This window comes from Barbus barbus (assembly GCF_936440315.1).
Source record: "Barbus barbus genome assembly, chromosome: 28".
Classification (NCBI taxonomy): Eukaryota; Metazoa; Chordata; class Actinopteri; order Cypriniformes; family Cyprinidae; genus Barbus; species Barbus barbus.
In genome coordinates, this window is record NC_136756.1 from 23,818,315 (window position 1) to 23,838,811 (window position 20,497).

Here is a 20,497-nt window from a genome sequence, read left to right on the forward strand (position 1 = left end):
ACCTTTCAGTGATGGCAATATTGTTGGGTCATCTCAGTGAGCAAACAGCTTCGATTATTTCCACAAATACACCTGTAAGGGAAAGGCCTGATAAGCACCAGAGTCTGAAATAAGGAAATCCCCTCACTGCTCTTTGACAGCTGGCTTCGGTTCTTCTGTTTTATGAACACTTCCTCTAAATGAAAGCAGAAGCGGCAAAGTGATTCAAGACTCTTACACCAAAGCAAACACACACACACAAGACTGTACAGTGACTTAGAAAGGACAAAGACTGAAAAGAATCACATGGTAATGAGAGCTTGACTAGTTCCAGGTGGGTGAGGAGAAAGTAAATAGACAAAACTGGTTCAGCAGGTAAACGGGCATTAAACGACTGTTGTGGACTGCTAGCACGCTGAAGGGATGTGGTAAATATTTAATCAAACCGAAGACTTCCAACCTTCCTAAGCTACAAATCAGAGACACGAGAGAAAGTTTGAACTGTGGTAAGTCACCTTGAACATGTTGTGTTTCTATACTACAAACCACGAGTGTGATGTCCTTTCAGGTCTATAATGCTTGTTTTCATTCTGTAGAACCACCTGTTAGCTGTCGGTACACCGCCTAAAAGTTACTGTAGATTAACAAATTGTGTTTATAACTGATAAACTGGAAACATTATGCAGTGTATATAAGAACAGGTGCACAGCAAAACTTTTGAAATGCCAGCAAATTTAGAAGCAGGAAATGTGTTCACACTTACCTGAAACAGCAAATGTGCATTTTTATATAAGAACAAACATTTATAGACAATGTTTATAAACATATATATATATATATAGGCAAACACACACACAGACATTTGCACAAACATTTTACATGCAAAATTAAATATTTGCCTATTTTCACTGTTGCTGCATTTATGGAGAAACTGTCTGTTGAAAGACTTGAGTTTCCTGAGTTTCAGGAAGACCTGGTAAAGTCAAGCTAGCCAAGATAACTGATGCAACGCATGATTAAAAAAAATACATATGATAAAAATAAATAAATTAAATAAAAATAAATAAAAAAAAATTTCAAATTAAAAACGAAGTTTTACATGAAGGTGACTTTCACTATGTGGCTTTTTTGAATTTCCTGTGGTGAGAACAGGGCAAATATAACTTCCTCATAAGATAAAACATATAAGTGTTCATGCTAGAAGCTCACTGTACACTGTAGTGGACTTGATAATTCAATAATAATTTAAAATAATTAATTTGCAGGATCTCAGAAGACATTTTCCATCAATAGCCCTACTAGTTCCTTCATATAGAAGACTATGTTACCTCAAACCTCTACTCAAAATAATGGAAAATAAGAACATAAAGTAGATTGAGTCATATGCTATATTGCCCTCTAGAGGTCGGGGAAAACTGGTCCTGTGTTTCTTTAGTGTTTAGGGAAGTAGTCTAAAAAAATAACTCATTTCAGTCCTATTTCTAGACCTGTAAGGTAAGGGAGCTTATTGTAAAGTTATGTACTGGCCTAGCCTTTTATTTTTTTTGACTCCTGCCAAACTGACACTGGGGTGAAATGCAAGAATTATGTCCTGTTACAAGCAGGATCTTTACACTCAAGTGCATAAAACACGACACATCTGACCTGCTTTAGTCCGTGCCGTGTTGAACAACAGCCCTCCTGTACAGAAAGGAGAAACTGTCATTAAATAATGACCCTTTTTAAGGTGAGGGTGTGTACCGCGCACGTGTTGATGCATGTCTGCTGGCTGTCATTAACCGCTGCACTTCACAGTCAATCCAGAGCAGATCTCAAATTCCAGTTTAGTTTGTCTCGGTTCTGTGCTGAGGACTGTATGCTTTTACCTGGTTCTTTAGTCGGACCTTAATCGTACCAGTACTGTTTTTATGAAACAGTGAGTTTGAACTTCTGCTAAAAGTTCAAACTAATCCTAAAAAAACATTGCCGTCTGGTTAAGGTGCTTCTAAATGAACATTTTATTCCAGTAGGCTAAATGTCTTTTTTAGGGTCAGAGAGTGTTTTTGTTGTATGAGACATGCAGGAACATCTGTTTTCTAAGCCTTCTTTAAAAGAGAATTGCACTCCTCTGAGGTATTCTTGAGTCAACATTACCTTTCACAAGACTGGTCAGATTTTGTCATCAAATTTTCCGTCACTGATGCAATGCAATCTGATTTGTATTTTGATAAGAGAAAAACAACTAGACAAAAAGGAATACAAGTAGTTTGAGAACAATGATGAGGAGCTGTTTAAAACAGCTGTGTAGTGGAAAAAGATGTCAGCTACTGTCCCACCACATTCATCACATGATGAATAGCCTTTAATTTTGAATAATGAGAGAGAGAGTTGATTGATTGATGTGTGAAGGAGGAGTCAAGGAGGAGGATATTCTCCTTTTCCCAGCAGCCGGCCCGGCACAGCCTCTGTCTGTCTATTCAGTTCTGAGCCATAAAGGACACCAGGAAAAAACAGGATTCTCGAACACCTTTATTTATCGAATATTGTTATTTTGCCATTAAAGATTCAACCAAGTTCTATTATATGGTGGACAACTCTATCCAATTTCTGATCTACACTGAAATTAAGGCTCTGAACAGGAGCCACTATCTGGATCTGAAATAACATAAATGAGCTCTTTAAGGCCCAAATCTACAATATTTGCTACATGCAAAAGTCATGAGGTGCATCCTCAAAATATTCCCACATAACTGCTGAGACGGAGTCACTGGGGCAACAGGAAGACCTACTGCTGACCTGGGGTCGTCCTGTGGGGAATACAGTCAGCTATAAAAAGACTCAGAGTATACTAACGACCACGTCTTTCACGAAAACATGGCAATAAACATATGGGAGAGGATAGAGATTCTTGTTTGAAAGACTGGGAATAAACATGAGTTTTACCATGGACAGAATTCTTGATACAAAGCAAATTTAACTATATAATAATAGATAGCACAACAAAAAAATATATATATTATTAAACTATTAAAATAAATAATACAGTGACAATGTTTCAGGTATTTTTGTAAATATTTATTTTTATACTTAAAAAAATAACAATATTTTACAGTAAATTACTATAATCCATTCAAATTTTTTTTTTATGTTTTTGTAAGTTTCTTATGCTCAAGATGCATTTATTTGATGAATAAAAAATAAAAAAATATTCAGAAATTTTGATATCTTTTAAAATATTATATATTCTTGTGTTGGCCAAGCTGAATTTTCAGCAGTCACATAATCTTCAGAAATCATTCTATTGTGCTGATTTGGTGCTCAAGAAATATATATTTTGTTATTGTTATTATTATTATTATTTTCAATGTTAAATAGTACTGCTGCTTAATATTTTGAGCCAGTATTTTGGTTGAATAGAAAGTTTAATGAAATCTTTTTAACTTAGTTATCAAAACTTTACGTAGTTAATTCCAATAATTTCATTCAAATATTATTTTTACTGTATTTCAGTAAACTCAAACGTCTGTTTAATTGTAAAATTTTCACTTACAGTTAACCATTGAACATGTTTTTACTGATGTATTTTTTCATTATTATTTCCATTAAAATGATTACATTACTAGATTATAATTTACACACAAACACAGTGTCTAAATAAAACTGCTATTTTATGCAGATTGTTTTAACAAGTGCATGTTGCTTCATTGTATATGTTATTAAAGATGGTGAACAGGACTTCTGGCTCAGATATAAGCGCCGTAAACCTCATGTGACGCTACTGTTTGACCTCTCTACAACAAAACTACCATAATTCTGATACTTCCTGTGGTAGTGTGTGGCTATCACAGGAAGTATCTTTGAAAAGTGCAAGTATCGCAGTATGTATGAGCAAAAGCATTTTCGTTATTTCATTTCATTAAGCTTGCTTCTCTATAACTGGTGCAAAGAGACTGTTCATAAAGTATGGTTTTGAAGCACAAAATTATTTAGTTAAGCTTTTCATAAAAGTAAAATATGAAATGTCTTAGTAGTGCATGAGTAAATGCATAAAAATAGACTTGCTGTTTATTGGCATTGGGAACAATGGAGCAGGTATGAGGTTACTCATGTCTGTGATCTCTGAACACACATGCAGTCATGGGAGTGTCAAGACGTTTTCCATTAATGACAAAGAGTCGGCAGGTTAATATTTACTTAAGGACCCAAAGTACTGAGATAATAAAATATATGGAAGAAACTTGATGATTAAGTGTACATGTTTGTTTGTAGGTGACACAATGACATCACCCAGGAAAACCTGGGCGTTCTCCTCCATGCGTCCAAGGAGTAAGTATTTTATGAATTTGAATTAATTAATAAAAATATTTTTTTGTATTAATATATGTATGATTAGAGCACTAAAATATGTTTCAAATCTCAACATATTCGCATTCTGGAAAGATTCCCGATCATTTCAATTGTATTTTTGACTATTACAGCTAGACCGTCACTGGATGAAGGGGAAAATAATTTCAGAAGAAGATTGTTTTCTTCTTTTAGAAGTGAACGACGTGAGTCACTCGGTTTACACACCTAGCCATCAAAATTTGCTCTGCTTTGTAAATAAACTGCAAGCGCACAGACAAATGAACACTTCTAGGTCCTAGCACAAAGTTCAGTTGTCTCTGTCTTGGCCTACAGGAAGATCTCACGAAGAAGAAGATGATACAGATAAGAGAAGAACTCTCTCAGATACAGATATCGAGACCAACAAAGGTAAGACTTCTTTTGAGCCTACTGAAGCAATAAATACTATTTTCAATATGTTTGCATCGGTAGGTCTGTGAACCAGTTTATTCAGAAATAAAGCTCTTGTAGTCAATATGTGACCACAAAACCAGTCATAAGTGTCAATTTTTCAAAATTGAGGTTTCTACATCATCTGGAAGCTGAATAAATAAGCTTTCCATTGATGTTAGGATAGGATAATATTTGGCTGAGATACAACTATATGAAAATCTGGAATCTGAGAAAATTACTTTTAAAGTTGTCTAAATGAAGTTCTTAGCAATGCATATTACTAATCAAAAATGAAGTTTTTATATATTTACGGTAAGAAATTCACTATGGGACATGATCTTTATTTAATATCCTAATGATTTTTGGCATAAAAGAAAAATGGATAATTTTGACCCATGCAGTGTATTTTTGGCTATTGCTACAAATATACCCCAGCGACTTAAGACTGGTTTTATGGTCCAGGGTCACATATATAGTGTATAAAATAAGTCTGTAACTCTGAGAATATTCTTGTGGATTTCTACCAAAGTGAAGCAACCAAAGGATGAAGTTATTAGTTTTGGCAAGTGTTATTAAGTTATTAAAATCTCTTTTACAAGAGTCATCTGGTCACGAAGGCATCAAAAGACAAACAAACACGGATGTAATTTATATGTCACACCAATGTCATCCAAAAGTACCTGCTGTTCAGATCAATTCTGGACTAGCTGTAAAGGAAGGAACTCCCACTGACTGAAGACGTTTGAAGTGTCTTCCGATCTGCCTTTGACTTCTTTTCACCGATTCGGTTTAGTTTATTTCAAGAAATCATATGGTTTTATTGATTTTACCCAGACGCTCCGCACTGTTTTGTCTAATGATTCACGAACGGCTTGCGACTCGGTTCGAATGAGCTGCCGATTTAAAAAGAATCATTGATTCGCGAATCAGACATCAGTCGCGCGCGCACACATGTTGGTTGCACAATCTGATTCAGAGCTTGAGAACAGTGATCTCGCGCGTTCACGGGAAAGATTGCTGTGAAACCACGACATAAATATCACTTTAATTGACAAACTTTACGCAAAGAGATTCGAACATGAACGGAATTACTCCCTCTAATGTCAAAAGAAGAGGAAAGAAGGCAAACTCACGTAAACACCGGAGTAAGTTCAACCAAACTGTGCTTTAGTGATTCTGTATAAATTGTTCTTATATTAATATTCTTATATTTAATGGCGCTGATATAATAGAAGATTATAACATCGCTACTTTTTCCCTATATATTTTAAATGTGCAATTACTTACAATCTATCTATCTATCTATCTATCTATCTATCTATCTATCTATCTATCTATCTATCTATCTATCTATCTATCTATCTATCTGCATGCATGTCTAAAGCTTTATGATTTTTTATATTTATCATGCTGTTGAACTTGTTGAATAGTTGCTGTCACGATATTGTATTGGGGATATTGATTCTTTACAGTTATGTGGTATTTAAATGACAACCAAAGCAGGTTAAGCAAGAGTCTTGGTGGTTTCTGGTGAGGAACTCCTGAAAATATAGTCACGTGGGCAAGAATAAATGACATTCGTTGACTTCACAATTTACATTTCAGCTGTCAAAACTAACCTCTTTGGCTAAGGAAGTGAATAACCAAACATGAGTTAGCACTCAAGCCATTTCTGGTAACATTTTGGAGCTTTCTTGAGCAATTCTCTGTGGTTGCATGTTGATTAATTGTTCTGTTTTGTGCATTTTATTGCTCAGGTGTCTTTCTTCCCGGTGAAGATCAATCAGACGTGGGAGCCATGAAGAGGTTCAGTACCTTATTATCGTCCTTCCGGGGAAAAGTCAGCAAAGACAGTGAGAAACATAATTTAAGTATTGCTTTATAAAACATATCTAGCTACTTATCGTAGCGTAAGTAGGGCAAAATGCCTAAACGAATTAGTCTTTCAAACTGCAGTTTTGTGCTCAAATATTCCAATTCAAGATATTTAGAAAGATTTGTAATATGTTGTTCATTTATGAAGTCACAAGTCAGTCAAAGCACTTAATTTGCATCGGTCCTTTAGTGCACGTCTTGTCTTTTCAGTTACAAGCTGCAGTTATTGTTCCGTCCTTTATAGAAAGGCACATTGAAGGTTTCCATGGTGAGGCAAGTCAAGCTAGAACAAGACTTTGTGACTTAGTGGACTCCTATGGTATTCCTGTCAGCTTTGTTTGCTCTGTGTTGGGGGAGGCTGCCAAAAAGCATGCTCAAAAGGAAATGTTAAGGAAATTCACAGAAGAGCTCCATCTTTCTCATCTTTAATTTGTTTGTACTTGTTCGTGGTTCAGCATTCCCTGTTTGATCAGCATTTCAAGTGCTCTTCTGAAGAGCAACATTTTTAGATTGTTCAGAAATCAAACATTTATAAACAGTTGGTTTGGTAATATATCCTCTCCACTGGATTAGTGTGAGTTTGGTTCCAGAGCATTTGTGTTGATTTGTTTTTAAAAAGAGGTACACATCATGGAAGCTAACGTGTGTGTGTGTTTTTGTAGGAACTTCTAAGGAACCAGATCTACCTGCTAGCACAGAGCTCTCTTCCGTGGAAGAAAAGGCAAAGGAGCAGCGATACGCTAGCGGGCAGTTTTTCTTCGAATATCTGGTGGTGGTTCGGCCTAAAAAGACCAAAGATGGGATATATGAGCCACAGATCATCTATCAGTTCCCTAAGGTGAAATACAAACCCTGTGCTCTGCGTGCAGCCACATGTAGCCTTCAGAAAGTATTCAGTACTTCAGTAGCATTATTTACATTCATTTTTAATGCTTGCATTACATTTATTGAATTAGTAAAAGGTTAATTCACATTATTATGTCTTCGTTAGAAATCGTGATTGCATTTTCAGTTGTTTCTTGAAGTTTGGAGTAAAGGTGTTTGGAAGAACTTTTATAATATAAATCTTGCAAAAGGATTTATTGTTTATACATTTTTTGTTTTTAAAACAGACAAGTGTATCTATTTTAACATGTTAAACTCAATTTTAACAAATTAAATTGATTGGTTAAGTCATGTATATATTATGTAAATATTATTTATAAAATGTATATATTATTTAATATAGGCCTAGTTCTTAGGAAGGTGAAATAAGGTAGTGAGTTATAGTAAAAATGTATAATGGTATACCCAAAACAATATAAGTAGACATTGCCATAAGTTAAATTGGATTATTGGACATTTATATCAGAACAATACCATTTTTTATTTGGTTAATTGCATCATGCATTATATCACTTATAATTGCATTGCAGAAATCCTTCATTTATTTATTTATACATTATTACACACACACACACACACATATATATATATATATATATAGAGAGAGAGAGAGAGAGTAGCCTGCATTTTCTGTCCCTGATGCATATTAATGTAGTCTTATTCTCCATTTGTCTTTTTCTCTTTCTATTGAGTACAGAAGGATGGAATGGTACGATTTCAGAAGGAGGAGGAAGAGAAGACGTTAAAGGCACTCACACTCTTTTGTTTTCCAGAGGGTGTAAACTGGGCGCCCTTAACAGAATATCCCAGGTACTGTAACCACACGCATCGTTTCTTCCAGCATGCCGTGTGGAGGCAGAAAATTAATTTTTCATCGTCTCTCTTTTTCTCTATTTCACAGTGAAACATTCTCTTTCGTGCTTACAGATGTTGATGGATCGAGGAAGAATGGATACTGTAGGAGGCTACTGGTAAATGATGACTGGCTCATTAGTGATACTTCCTGTTACATGTTTTTATTACTCATTCGAAAAAATCCCTATTCCTGTGTATTATACTAACAACAACACTCTAGCAAACAGGGAAAGCACCACTTACCTTTTCTTCAGAAAAGTTATTTTGTAATGCATAAAAAGATAAGATAAGGTCAACTCTTTCCAAAGAATTCTCACTCACATGTATTTTATAGTGTTTTTTGTCGTTGCTCTTTTCTTAATTAGCCTGATGGGAAGGGGGCTCGTCTTCCTGAGGCCTACTGTATCATCAGTAATTTAGCCTGTTTTGGACTCTTTTCCAAGGTAAACATCATAATTTACTGCGCAGTCATCTGTAACTGCCTTTGGGCTTTTATGATTTGCATTTGAGAGAATTGCCTTTGAGTTTATTGTCTTTGCTAATATAAAGTAATTTACTTGTCTGAAAAGGGTTGTCTAATGATTGATCTCTTTGTTGAGCTGTCCGTTTGTTGTCTGAGCTTAACGCTAGTTATTGGAGTATATTTTGTTTGTTTGTGCTGAACTTTGTTCAAGTACTTTTTTTTCGGGTGAATGCTCTCTCATGACTGGAAATTAGTTTGTTTGTTCAGGACAAACATTAAAGACTAATGTGATGTGACTAAAGCTAATGTGAACTTAAAGAAATGGACATATTCAAAATTAGGGTGTTTGCAAAGTTGTTGACGATTCAATAATATATGGTGTAATGTGTTTATTGCTCTCCCAAATAGATTGCACATACACAATCTAAGTATGGGGTGCTCACAAAGGCTGTATTTATTTGATCAAAATTACAGGGAAATATGGAGAATACTGGGAAATATTATTACAATTTAAAATAACTGTTTTCTATTTACATACATTTTTAAATGTCATTTATTTCTGTGATGTAAAGCTGAATTTTCAACTGTCATTACTCCAGTCTTCAGTGTGACATGATGCTTCAGAAATAATCTTAATATACTGATTTTGTGCTCAAGACACATTTCTGATTATTATTTTCCAATATTGAAAACAGTTGTTTTGCTTAATATTTATGTGAAATAGAAATCTTTTGTAACATTATAACTGTCTTTAAAAGTAATCAAAAGAAATCCAGCCTTTTGAACTGTACTGTATATTTCAGTTTTTCACCTGTTATTTTCATTAAAAGCGGTAACACTTCATGATTTGATCTTTTTTTCCTTGAAGTTTTCCTGTTTGTTCAATCTGTCTGCTTGATGTTTTAGATCTTTGATGAGGTGGAGCAGCGCAGAAAAATCTCAATGGCAATGATTTACCCATTTATGCAGAGCCTGAGAGAATCAGCGTTCCCTGCCCCTGGACACACTGTTAATATCAAAAGCTTTATTCCAGAAAGAGGCACTGAGGTAAGAACTAGTGATAAAATTACTTTTTTTTTTTTTTATCTTGAGCACTGTCCGAATGGCTAGTCAGCTAAGACTAGGGTTAGAGGGACTCCATATTGTACATGCTAAACTATTAGTCCTGACATCGTTGTCTGATCAATGTATGACTTGTGGTTATTGTAACATATAACTTACAGATGCAGTGTCAGAAAAGCCAGCAGCTGCTACACTTTCCATTTCCACTGTATTTGCAGCAGTTGACAGTCAACAGCAAAACCCAGAAAACTGATGTTAGCCCGTCATTTCCTATTAAACACAAAAAAGAGGAAGAGGAAATTAATTAAGGGTGTGAAATCGTGGAAGAGAATAAAAGCTGGTTTTCCATGTATTTTTCCCAGTAATTTGAAACCATAGAGTGTTAATTACAGTACATTAAAGGGGTAAAGTAAAGTAATACGTCTCTAATTCCAAACAAGTGGCAGAGCAGGCAGGCGGGCAGAGACATGCTGTCCACAAACACACACCTTCTTAGCTCAGGAAAAACAGCAGGAAATTGAAGTGAGTGAAGTAATAGCTCAGGGGAAAGGGTCAAAGATGAGCTGTTTTATGCAGGTATGTCCTCATGCTTTGTACCAACTTGACTTAGTTCTGCTTCAACTTCTCCTTCAGCACATTTTCTATGTAACATTCCAATCAAGTGACCTGAACATACCTCACATTATCTATCTATCTATCTATCTATCTATCTATCTATCTATCTATCTATCTATCTATCTATCTATCTATCTATCTATCTATCTATCTATCTATCTATCTATCTATCTATCTATCTATCTATCTACTATCTATCTACTACCTACCCACTCTGATTTATGGTACTCAATTTAAAGTTGAGAAAAGTTAAGTCAGCTAAATTACTAAAGAAAAATACTTAACTACAGGTTTATTTATCAGAACTGACGAAATGTCTATATGACTATATGACAAAAGAGAGCATTACATTTAGGCTAAAAACATCAAACATGAACACATTACACTAAATACATCTAATAAAACAAAAGAACTAACCCAATTTATATTACTGTATGGAAAATATAGGGACTAAAACATTATTTACCCACGATTGGAATGATTCACTAAATCTCTTTGAAGACAAAATTCCTAAAAACGAATTAATGAATGTTTTTTGAGACTTATTGCCTATTCACTCTGTAAGCCATAGTCACACTGTAAAATGTCACAAAAATGCTTAAATTAATAGCATCACAGTTGCAGACACATTATACATAGCTTTCAGTTACTAATAAGAACAAACTCTTAAAGATAGGAAATCAGCCATTGATATGTCACCTTATGCTCTTGCATTTGTTGTGAGTTTTTTTTATAATTTTGATTGTATCATGATAAGTTATGTCTTGTCTTGTGTTATATACGCACCAACCACTGTGGAAACAAATTTCCTCCCTGAGGACAAATAAATTATTTGTCTGCTTCTAGTTAAGTTATCCCCAAACTGTTTTTTTAAGTAATAAAATATATACTGCACCAATAATAAAGTATCTTTATGTCTTTCTGTAGATCATCAGTTTGACTCGTCCGACAGACTCCTGGCTGGAGCATGTAGATTTCCGCACATTGTTTAAATGCCTGTCAGATGAGGAGGTGCTCCAGGTGTTTGCTGCTGCTGTTCTAGAGCGGAGGATCATCTTCATCGCTGATGAGCTTGGGTACTAAAACAGACATACATGCACACACACGTGCTAGGTTTTTCTTTGATCTATATCCATATGTATAACCCATATTAATCAAAGCCATACTATCTCTGCAGGACGTTGTCTCAGGTGATCCACGCAGTCACTGTTCTCCTGTATCCATTCATCTGGCAGCACACGCTCATTTCCATCGTGCCCGAGATCCTAATCGACGTCGTCATGGCACCCACACCATACCTGCTGGGTGTCCAAAAAAGTCTCGCAGATCAGGCCACTGACCAGACCGAGGTGAGTGACCGTACTCGTGACACTGTTAAAATATTGCAAGCAATTTACATTTCAAACGCTGTAGGCTGACATCTAAATTCATCTACTCACCCAGCTGCTTGTTGTTGACTTGTCAGAAGGCAGGAAGGAGACATTTATCAAGAGTGTAAGTTCACGTTTAAATCATAGAGAGCATCTTTTAAATTGTTGCCATGAAAAGTGGCTGATGGATATAGTGTGGGTGACTGGTTGAAATGTTTCTCTAAACAGATGGGAGATGAGGACACAATATTACCTCACAAACTCAAAGATGAAATCAAGCAGGCCCTCGGTGCCAAAAATGAGAATTCAAGTAAGCACCATTTTTACTTCATATTTAGTGGAGTAGTTTTAATCAGTTTTCTCATTGCTCATAAGTAGTGTTAAGTATTTGAACAAACCCCAAATAAGGCCCAGATATACTTTGTCTATACTTTGACTAAGTGCGGATGGATGCAGCTGGTGAATGTACACTATCTAGTAGAGCTATCTTTTTAAGCACTCAATCACTCACATTTGCAATGGAAAGACTGACTTTTACTGACTTCAACTTTGAATCTCGTTGAGCCAAATGAACTAATTTTTAACCATGTCATTTTGTTTATTTGAGCAGAGTGTTATATTTTCAATAACCAAATTCTACATGCACAGTCGTTGATGATATTTTGTATTAGGAAATCACTGTAAAGCAGCCAAGGATAAATGATAAAAACAAAAAAAGTAGAATTATTTTCCCCAAGTCTTTCATTTATTTGTCATTTGACAAACGCAACGAACAAATCACCATTACATGGATGTTTTACTTAAACGCTGGCATGTGACTTTCTATATCGTTGGTGCTATGGACATGAATGATCAAATCTTTCCAAATACCTTACGGTCTAAAGAGTGTTGCCAGATTTCACTAGAAAACCCAGCACCTGAACAAAACAGCTGAAAAATAAGCTACTTGGCACTAGCCACAGAAAATAAGCTTAAATTAGCCAAAATACGCATCTGAAAAATGCAATCCACAATTGTTAATATTTTCAAAAGATATTATGAAAAATAATCCCAAAAAACGTATACTAGGTGGACATGGCAACACTGCATGCGCTGTGTTACAACCATAAACAAAACACAGTGCCTCTGTCACTATTAGAAATTTCTGGACATATTATGTGTCTTTATTCGCTAATATTACTTTTTGAAAATACATACTAACCTGTTGTCGTTAATGTTTCATGTTCATAGCTGCAAAACACCATGACCGTAAAACACCATAAAAATCTAGTTTATTCAGATCAAGTAGTAATAACCCATATATTTATATAATTTATCATCACTTCAGGTCTTGAGGAGTTGAACCAGGTGGTCCCAGAAGCTTTCCTGCCGTTCTTTATCAAGACTGTCGGTCACTTCTCTAAGTACATTGTGCGGAACGGCAAAGACCAGCGGGGCGAGTTCCAGCAAAAGAATTTCTGTAAAGCAATAGAATCCAAGAGCACACGACGGTTTGTGAAGAAATTTGTACAGACGCAGATGTTCGATCTCTTCGTTCAGGAAATGGAACAGAGACCCTCCTCTCAGGACGGCACAGGTGAGACGTGCACACTTTGACTTAACATTAAAATTTATATTCATAAACAGATTTTCACATTGAATCTCCAAATTAATGTAGAAACAACATAAATTATGAAATACAAACCGTTTATGAAGGCAAGCATCACCAATAGTGATGCCTCTGTTAAATGGATTTTTTCTTTAATTATGTTTAAGTGAACTTAAAACAATCTTCACATAAACGTATTATAATAAATATCACAATTAGAGGTGTCTTTAATAGTGTCATCTTAATGACTTGTAGTTTGATTTACTTTTGCATAAGAAGAGAATATAAAAATATTCTTGAATAGTAAAAGTAAATAATCCTCGAATAGTAGTAAAAAATAAAGTAGTAATAAAACGTATAGTTAATATTATCTCCCCTTTTCCTCTTTTTCCAGGGTTTTTTGACAAAAAGATTGCTGAATACCACAAAAAGATGAGGGAGAAAGCCAAGAAACACTAGTGGAAGCACTCACCAAAGTAGCTGGTTGTAAATCTTGTGTGAAATAAATCAGTCAGTAGTAAATAATTTTAAGGAATGTAGATAGAATTAAATGTCAGATTATTTTTTATTTATGTTGTCGTGTTAGTTGTCATACTTTTACTGCTGTTTGTAATTTGTGTCAGGGTCTGTTTATGGGTAACTGTATTGTGATAAGCTGCTGTATTTAATGCATGTAAGGCTTGTTTCAACTAGAAACGCTTTGACCAGAAGGTTCAATGTCACAGAAACTGAGCCAGTGGAAACATGCTGAATTAAAAAACAAAACAGATTCAGTGAATGAAATGAAATACATTTCATCTCCATATGTCAAGAATAATTGTAAAAGCACTGAAATGTGTCAAATATTTAACATGTTTCTTTTAAAATTAAAAGGAAAAACTCTTACTATAAGTAGCGTGATACTGTATTGACTTGGCTTGTGTAAAAATGTTTGTACATAACTAGACTCGCTCTAAATATTCTCAGAATAATGCATAAAGCTTACAGCGTACAGAAGTTTCTCTTGAACGTGAAAAGTTTCTCCGGAAACGCTCAAGTTTGTGAAGCAGACTCCACCAAGCATATATTGCTGCAGCCCGGAGACCTCCAAGTGGGAGGAACTTATGCCGCAAGTAGGTTTGGTAGCTCCAAGAGGGAGGGTAGGTTTAGGGTTGGGTTTGGTGTAGGGCATTTGGAGCTGGCTCCGACCTCCGTTTATATCTCGAGTCCACTGAATGTGACTGCAGTGTTTGATATCATACACAAGGTGACAGTGTCTCCTCACATGGCACCAGCCAGCAGAGGTGAGCGTTCTCCGTGCTGCATGTGCTCTCTATCTTCATAGTGAGGATAGTCGTAGAGATGGTTACTCTGAAGAACAGGCTGAACCCGCAGAGTGATTTTCTGGAACAAAAGAGGTTTAGTCAAACAGGTGGCAAACTGTATGCAAATTGTATTTTATGCACATACTAAGAATAGATCAAAATATGTAGAATTTTACATTATACGATAAATTGTGATTAATTTGCCACAGTAACAGATCATACCTGGAAATCACGTATGTACGTGAGGAAGAAGCAGATGAAGGAGAATGCCAGAGACCACTCAGCTGCAGCGCTGACCTGGTGTGCTAGAAATCCCTAAAATACAGTACAGTTCAACTTTATATCTTTACGCACCCATTAATAATGTTGCAGAGCTGCAGTTTTAGGCCAGTTATATATTATTGCTATATTATATTAAACCAGTGTATTTCCATGAAAGCTGAACTTTCATTATATTATACTGACTTAATATACCTTCACAAATGCACTTACAGTACATGCACCCAAAAACGAAAAAGGAATGAAAATGAAGTGCATTGAGATTAGAGATATACTATTCCACAGAGCGCCTTCTCATGTACACTGCATATTTTGGCAACTATAGTAAGTCATTTGCATGCAGAAAATTTGTATGTAGGTACTATGGTTGAAATATTAAAAGACATTGTACAGTAACTTCAAATCAAGCGTATCATCTGTCTTACTCTCTCTCCAGGCTGCCAGTGTAACTTATTAGCTACATCCACGCCAGGCAGGTCATCATACATTAACACATAGGATATGAAAACTGACACATTCAGTCAAAGAAGCAGAACAGGTATAAGAGTGCTGACACAAATGGACTACAAGGAATAAAGAGAATCATTACCCACTGAGGTAATTGCGCATATATTGAGAAAAAGGATACGTGTAATGATGCTAATGAGCGACCACATTCCCAGAGCCATACGTGCCCACAGAATATCCCTGCCATGGAAACGTGGCTGCATGCGGTAGGACATGCCAGTCTGGACCAGGATATACAACGACCCAGGACCAAAGGTCAGGCCTGCTCCCAAAAGGTGGATGGATGTCATATCTGTTTTCTGGAGGAATAGAAAAACTGTTTCAGAGAACTGATATTAAACATTTTGACCAGAGAATGAAACTGGGTGTCACCTGAAAGTTGGCAACAACGCACATCCCGACAGTGCTGGCGATTCCCATCAGGAGGCCTGTGTAGTTCAGCAGCTGTAAGCCTGACTCAGAGGCTGAAATCAAAGCCTGAACTTGTTTATATCGCACATACATGGTGCCCAACCCTGCAAACACACATAGGAGAGCAGGGATGAATCAGTCTTGTACATCTCCCCAAAATACCCACAGACAGACAGATATATATATTTATATATATATATATATATATATATATATATATACACACACACACACACAAATTTATTAAAAAGAAACAGAACAAAATGAGACATCTCCAAGATGCTTCAAGAGACCTACCTCCAAATCTACCTGAAAAACTATGCGCAAGTGCACCTAGGGCAAAAGCTGCTTTAAATGCAAAGGATGGTCACACCAAATGTTGATTTAGAAGTTAATTGATAAAGAAAATGTATTTTTGACAGCATCCTCATTTTACAGCATTTTAACACAAGTGCCTAAATGTTTTAACAGTACTGTAGCTTTGCGGGTAGGTCTCTTGAAGCATCTTGGTGATGTTGCCACAGTTCTTCTGGATTTAGTCTCAGTTTGTTTCTTCATGTAATTCCAGACAGACTGGATGATGATGAGATCAGATCTCTGTGTGGAGCACTGGTTGTTGTCAGACTCCTTGTGCAAACAAAAATCTCACCAGATTATTGAAATGAATGGCAAAATGAATGTTTGGAAATTTCCTACTGAAACACTACAGCAAAAGATAGAAATAACTGACTTAAAACTAATTTTAGCTGGTGAAAATACTAGTGTTCTAATAATTTTGGCCACCACTGTGTGTGTGTGTGTGTGTATATATATATATATATATATATATATATACACACACACACACACTATATATATATATATATATATATATATATATATATATATATATATGGCAGCAAAATTATTATTTTTTAATTATACAATAATAATTCACCACTGTTACGATGCATGGTTAATTTATATCTAACTGTTATAAATGGTGTCAAAGATGTTTGAGGCAAAATTTCAAAGGTTCAGACTTAGAATTTTCTGAATTAAATTCACAATCTTTTCTTTTTAGCATCATGCTCTTAGACTTCAGCTACAGGAACAAATTTCAGAAACTTCCCTGGCTAAAATTTATGATTTTGTTAATGTTTTTTCTGAAGAAAGGCAAACATAAATAGTGAGTATAAATCCTGGTTATTCATAATCTGATGCGTTACACTGTATGTTCCCAAAACCTGGGTTGCTGTTCGTATTTGCATTTTTGTGCTGTCAACAATCATGATTAGATAGATAAACACATAACCGGTCACTGGTCAAATTGGCCACATTGAGATCTCCATATATGGAACTGAACCACACAGGGCCTTAAAAATGAATATACCAAAATAAAAGTTTGTTAATAATTAGAATTGGTCCCAATTTATATTAGGTGGCCTTAACTACTATGTACTTGCATTTAAATTAATCATTTGGTACAATGCATTTATTGTGTACATACATGTTTTTACATTGTACTTACATTTTCAAAAATACCTATATGTAATTACATCTGTAATTAAGTTCTGTAATTCTGTACAGCTTAGATAGCACCACCCATACCACCAAACCTGTCCCTAACCATACCCATATCCCACCTCAATAGCAGCAGAGGTGTTTTGCAATATAATATGAACACAATAAGTACATTGTACTTATTTTTTGATGCAAGTACATAGTAGTTAAGGCCACCTAATATAAAGTGTGACCTTAGAATCTTAAAGGATATTGAAAAATCCTTAGCACATCTTGAGGGCATGTTTAATTTGGCAAGATAATATTTATGGCACTCAGACAGGTATGCTCCAGGCCAGTGGCCTCAAAATCAATTCCTGGAGGGCCACAGCTCTGCAGAGTTTAGCTCCAAATCACACCTGCTTGGAAGGTTCTAGTAATCGTTAAGACCTTGATTACCTGGATCAGGTGTGTTTGATTAGGGTTAGAGCTAAACTGTGAAGAGCTGTGGCCCTCTAGGAATTGAGTGATCCAAGCAATTGTTTTGATAGAGGGAAACAAGATACATTTCTAGTAACATTATTTATTCTTCAGACATTCTCTTTAAAAGGAAAAAACTGCATCAGCTGTATGCAAAGTGACCCTCGTCTGAAAGTGTGCTAAATTTAACAGTTTATTCATGGGGCCACAATGAAATCCCCATGTAGGGCCTTAAAGAGAAGTCTGTTAAGAAACTAAATCTAAAAGAATATTATAAGATATACTTATACATGTTGTCTTTCTTCTTCATGTATGTATCTCTTTCACCAGAAAACAAAAATAGCTGGTTGACTTTGACCCAAAACGATGCACTAAACAGCACTAGCTTTTCAAATTAATTTTAAAACTACAATAAACCAGTGAGTCTGAAATAGAATACAGAACTCAAAAGGAAAAGATGCACAGATTTACCTAGGAAAGCTGAGATTGACAGCATGAAGCCAAACACACAGCGTTCGGGAACCTCAATGCCTGTGTCACTACAAACAAAATATTAAATGCACATTTTGACAGACGACAGAAATAAAACAAAGTATGATTTTGAAGCAGTCGACTAATGCTGAAAAATAAAGATGGTATTTCACAGAATGTCCCTGATCTACGGCCATCAAAGTGATATTACATAAAAAAAGCAACCTCATACATTCCAAGTATTCACGCAACAAGGCCTCCCTTCATAAAATGTTTCTCAAAGCCTAAAATGATGCATGACTCCTCATGGACATCTAGTACAAATGAAACTGAAAACGTACCTTATGTATGGAACGAGTAGGTCGGCATGGCCCAAAACGACTGCCGTGACATAAGAGACGAGGAATGAGGCAGATGACCAGATAACCAGAGCCACCGGGAGAGCACAAAGCCCCCGCTGAAACCACCACATGCTGCCCTCACATACAGACATTCACTCACAGAGATCACCAGCATTCAAGAACAATCAGTACAACATACAAAGTGATACATAGATATACACACATCAAAACTGAACAAACAAGACTCAGAACGCCGTCATGCAAACAGAAATAAGGGGACGTCAGGTCAGCTGAGACTCAGCATCACCCAGTCAAATGGACCCCGAATGTTCACAAACAGAGAAATATAAAGAGATAGATCAGAGGTGGTTAGAGTGGGTTAGTGCCTCTAAAATCTGAACGATTGCATGTGGTTTGGGTGATGCTCTCCCTAAAGTCCTGTGACCAAAGTCAGCTGACACTCATTCAGCGTGATTTCACTTTCTGCAAAATTTAAAACACTCACACTCTCTCTCTTACACACACACACACACACACACACACAGAGTGTCCTCTGCGCACGGTGGCTTACACATTAGGATGAACTTCATGGAAATAAACAATAACATGTCCAAAATATAAAGCTAAAAATAAGATATTATATTTTGCACAAACAAAAAGGACCATAACATTCTTTTGCATGGTGACATTATTTTCATAGCAATTTAACAATATACATTAAAAATGTATAATGCACTTTTTAACTATAAAAATAAATTTAATAGTAAAAAAAAAGGTTTCACCATGAACAGATTTAAGCCGATTCTACACAATCTGAAAAAAAAAGCATTTTGAAAAATATAATGCAATGTGTTACCTATTCCATGCAGAAATATGACAATTTCTTACAATTTAATTTATGTATAACTGTGTATACATTCACATTAAGTTTATTACCTCAAAACCTAAATATTGACCTAAACATTTTGTGTGACAAAAAAAAAAGTATGACATATTTAGTTTTTAATCACTGTTATACATATATTTAATATATATTAAATGATTCTATTAAAAATTATATTTATTTTATATTTATTTATAATAAAGGTTTATTTTTTTAAAAAGCAGAAAACAAGATGTATTACAGAAATGAGAATTATGGTAATGATAATTTTTGGAGAAAATATAAATAATGTCCTAATACATTTTATATGCATTTTAACGCAAAAGATTTATGAGTTTCAGTTTTGTTTAATGTATATAAATCAACAGTTTCACAGTAACCGCAGAGTAAGTGCATGGATTTAATGTGGATTAAAAGGCCCCATTTGGAAAGAGCCACTTTGGTCAGAAAGGCCACACAAACACTGTTAGGTTGCTTAGAGTTTGGAGGCGGTAAGGCCCACATTAACTGTTGCACAATAGAGAGGATTCATTAATGAATACTGTATGACTGTAGCTGAAAGATACACACTATTCATTTACAGTACTGGAGTTCTTATAATATACTTCAGGGGTTTTGAAATTACCAATGTGACTTGACTTAAAGATAATATTTACTGATTATATAAGCATATATGTTACTCTAAATTTGACTTCACAGGAAAACATTACTATGCAGTGTTATAATATATTTAATATAATTGATTAAATATGACTAAAACTGTAATAGTATGTTTAATTAGTTTTGTTTAATTTATATTTAATTAGTTTTTATTTTCATATATTTTGTTTTGTTTGCATCTTTGTATTTTAATGCGTCTATAGTTTTTTTTTTTTTATTAATTTGAAAG

At 35.2% G+C, this 20,497-nt stretch overlaps 2 protein-coding genes and 1 long non-coding RNA gene across 6 annotated transcripts in view; 1 reads left to right on the plus strand and 2 right to left on the minus strand.

Annotated features, from left to right (window-relative positions):
- The window catches only part of LOC306848250, a 13,447-nt gene extending 7,829 nt beyond the window's left edge, over positions 1 to 5,618 (minus strand). For 2 of the 3 annotated variants that reach the window (XR_013782221.1, XR_013782222.1), the window contains exon 1: positions 3 to 937. This is a non-coding gene — a long non-coding RNA (uncharacterized lncRNA). Of the gene's footprint in view, positions 1 to 2; positions 938 to 5,417 lie in introns of those variants that run through there. The other variant, XR_013782220.1, reaches the window with a different exon arrangement.
- LOC306848248 (DENN domain-containing protein 2D-like) lies at positions 178 to 14,339 on the plus strand. 2 transcript variants are annotated; one of them, XM_079382690.1, is made up of 16 exons: positions 178 to 485; positions 4,228 to 4,284; positions 4,437 to 4,508; positions 4,639 to 4,713; positions 6,495 to 6,590; positions 7,275 to 7,450; positions 8,195 to 8,307; positions 8,399 to 8,468; positions 8,718 to 8,795; positions 9,722 to 9,862; positions 11,420 to 11,568; positions 11,670 to 11,841; positions 11,936 to 11,986; positions 12,091 to 12,172; positions 13,190 to 13,438; positions 13,845 to 14,339. In XM_079382690.1, exons 2-16 carry the CDS (start codon positions 4,236 to 4,238, stop codon positions 13,907 to 13,909), a joined length of 1,638 nt encoding a protein of 545 aa, XP_079238816.1. In that variant the 5' UTR covers positions 178 to 485; positions 4,228 to 4,235; the 3' UTR covers positions 13,910 to 14,339. The 2 variants fall into 2 exon arrangements, with proteins under 2 accessions (XP_079238816.1, XP_079238817.1); XM_079382691.1 differs by lacking the exons at positions 178 to 485; positions 4,228 to 4,284; positions 4,437 to 4,508; positions 4,639 to 4,713 and adding an exon at positions 5,666 to 5,882.
- Positions 13,994 to 19,538, minus strand: LOC306848249 (DNA damage-regulated autophagy modulator protein 2-like). Its single transcript, XM_079382692.1, has 7 exons — positions 18,726 to 19,538; positions 18,385 to 18,452; positions 15,913 to 16,055; positions 15,662 to 15,839; positions 15,459 to 15,541; positions 14,977 to 15,069; positions 13,994 to 14,833 (listed from the first exon to the last, which is right to left on the minus strand). The coding sequence occupies exons 1-7, from the start codon at positions 18,875 to 18,877 to the stop codon at positions 14,711 to 14,713; spliced, it is 840 nt and encodes a 279-aa protein (XP_079238818.1). The 5' UTR covers positions 18,878 to 19,538; the 3' UTR covers positions 13,994 to 14,710.
- Positions 19,539 to 20,497: the final 959 nt, after the last annotated feature.

Coding starts and splice junctions, on each gene's coding strand:
- LOC306848249 (XM_079382692.1), bottom strand. CDS start 18,877: ATGTCTGTATGTGAGGGCAGCATGTGGTGGTTTCAGCGGGGGCTTTGT. Junction 15,542..15,661: donor GCTCATTAGCATCATTACAC/GTATCCTTTTTC, acceptor TGAATGTGTCAG/TTTTCATATCCTATGTGTTA. Junction 15,070..15,458: donor ACTGGCAGCCTGGAGAGAGA/GTAAGACAGATG, acceptor ACTGTATTTTAG/GGATTTCTAGCACACCAGGT.
- LOC306848248 (XM_079382690.1), top strand. CDS start 4,236: ATGACATCACCCAGGAAAACCTGGGCGTTCTCCTCCATGCGTCCAAGG. Junction 4,509..4,638: donor TTCTTTTAGAAGTGAACGAC/GTGAGTCACTCG, acceptor CTTGGCCTACAG/GAAGATCTCACGAAGAAGAA. Junction 11,842..11,935: donor AGGCCACTGACCAGACCGAG/GTGAGTGACCGT, acceptor CTACTCACCCAG/CTGCTTGTTGTTGACTTGTC.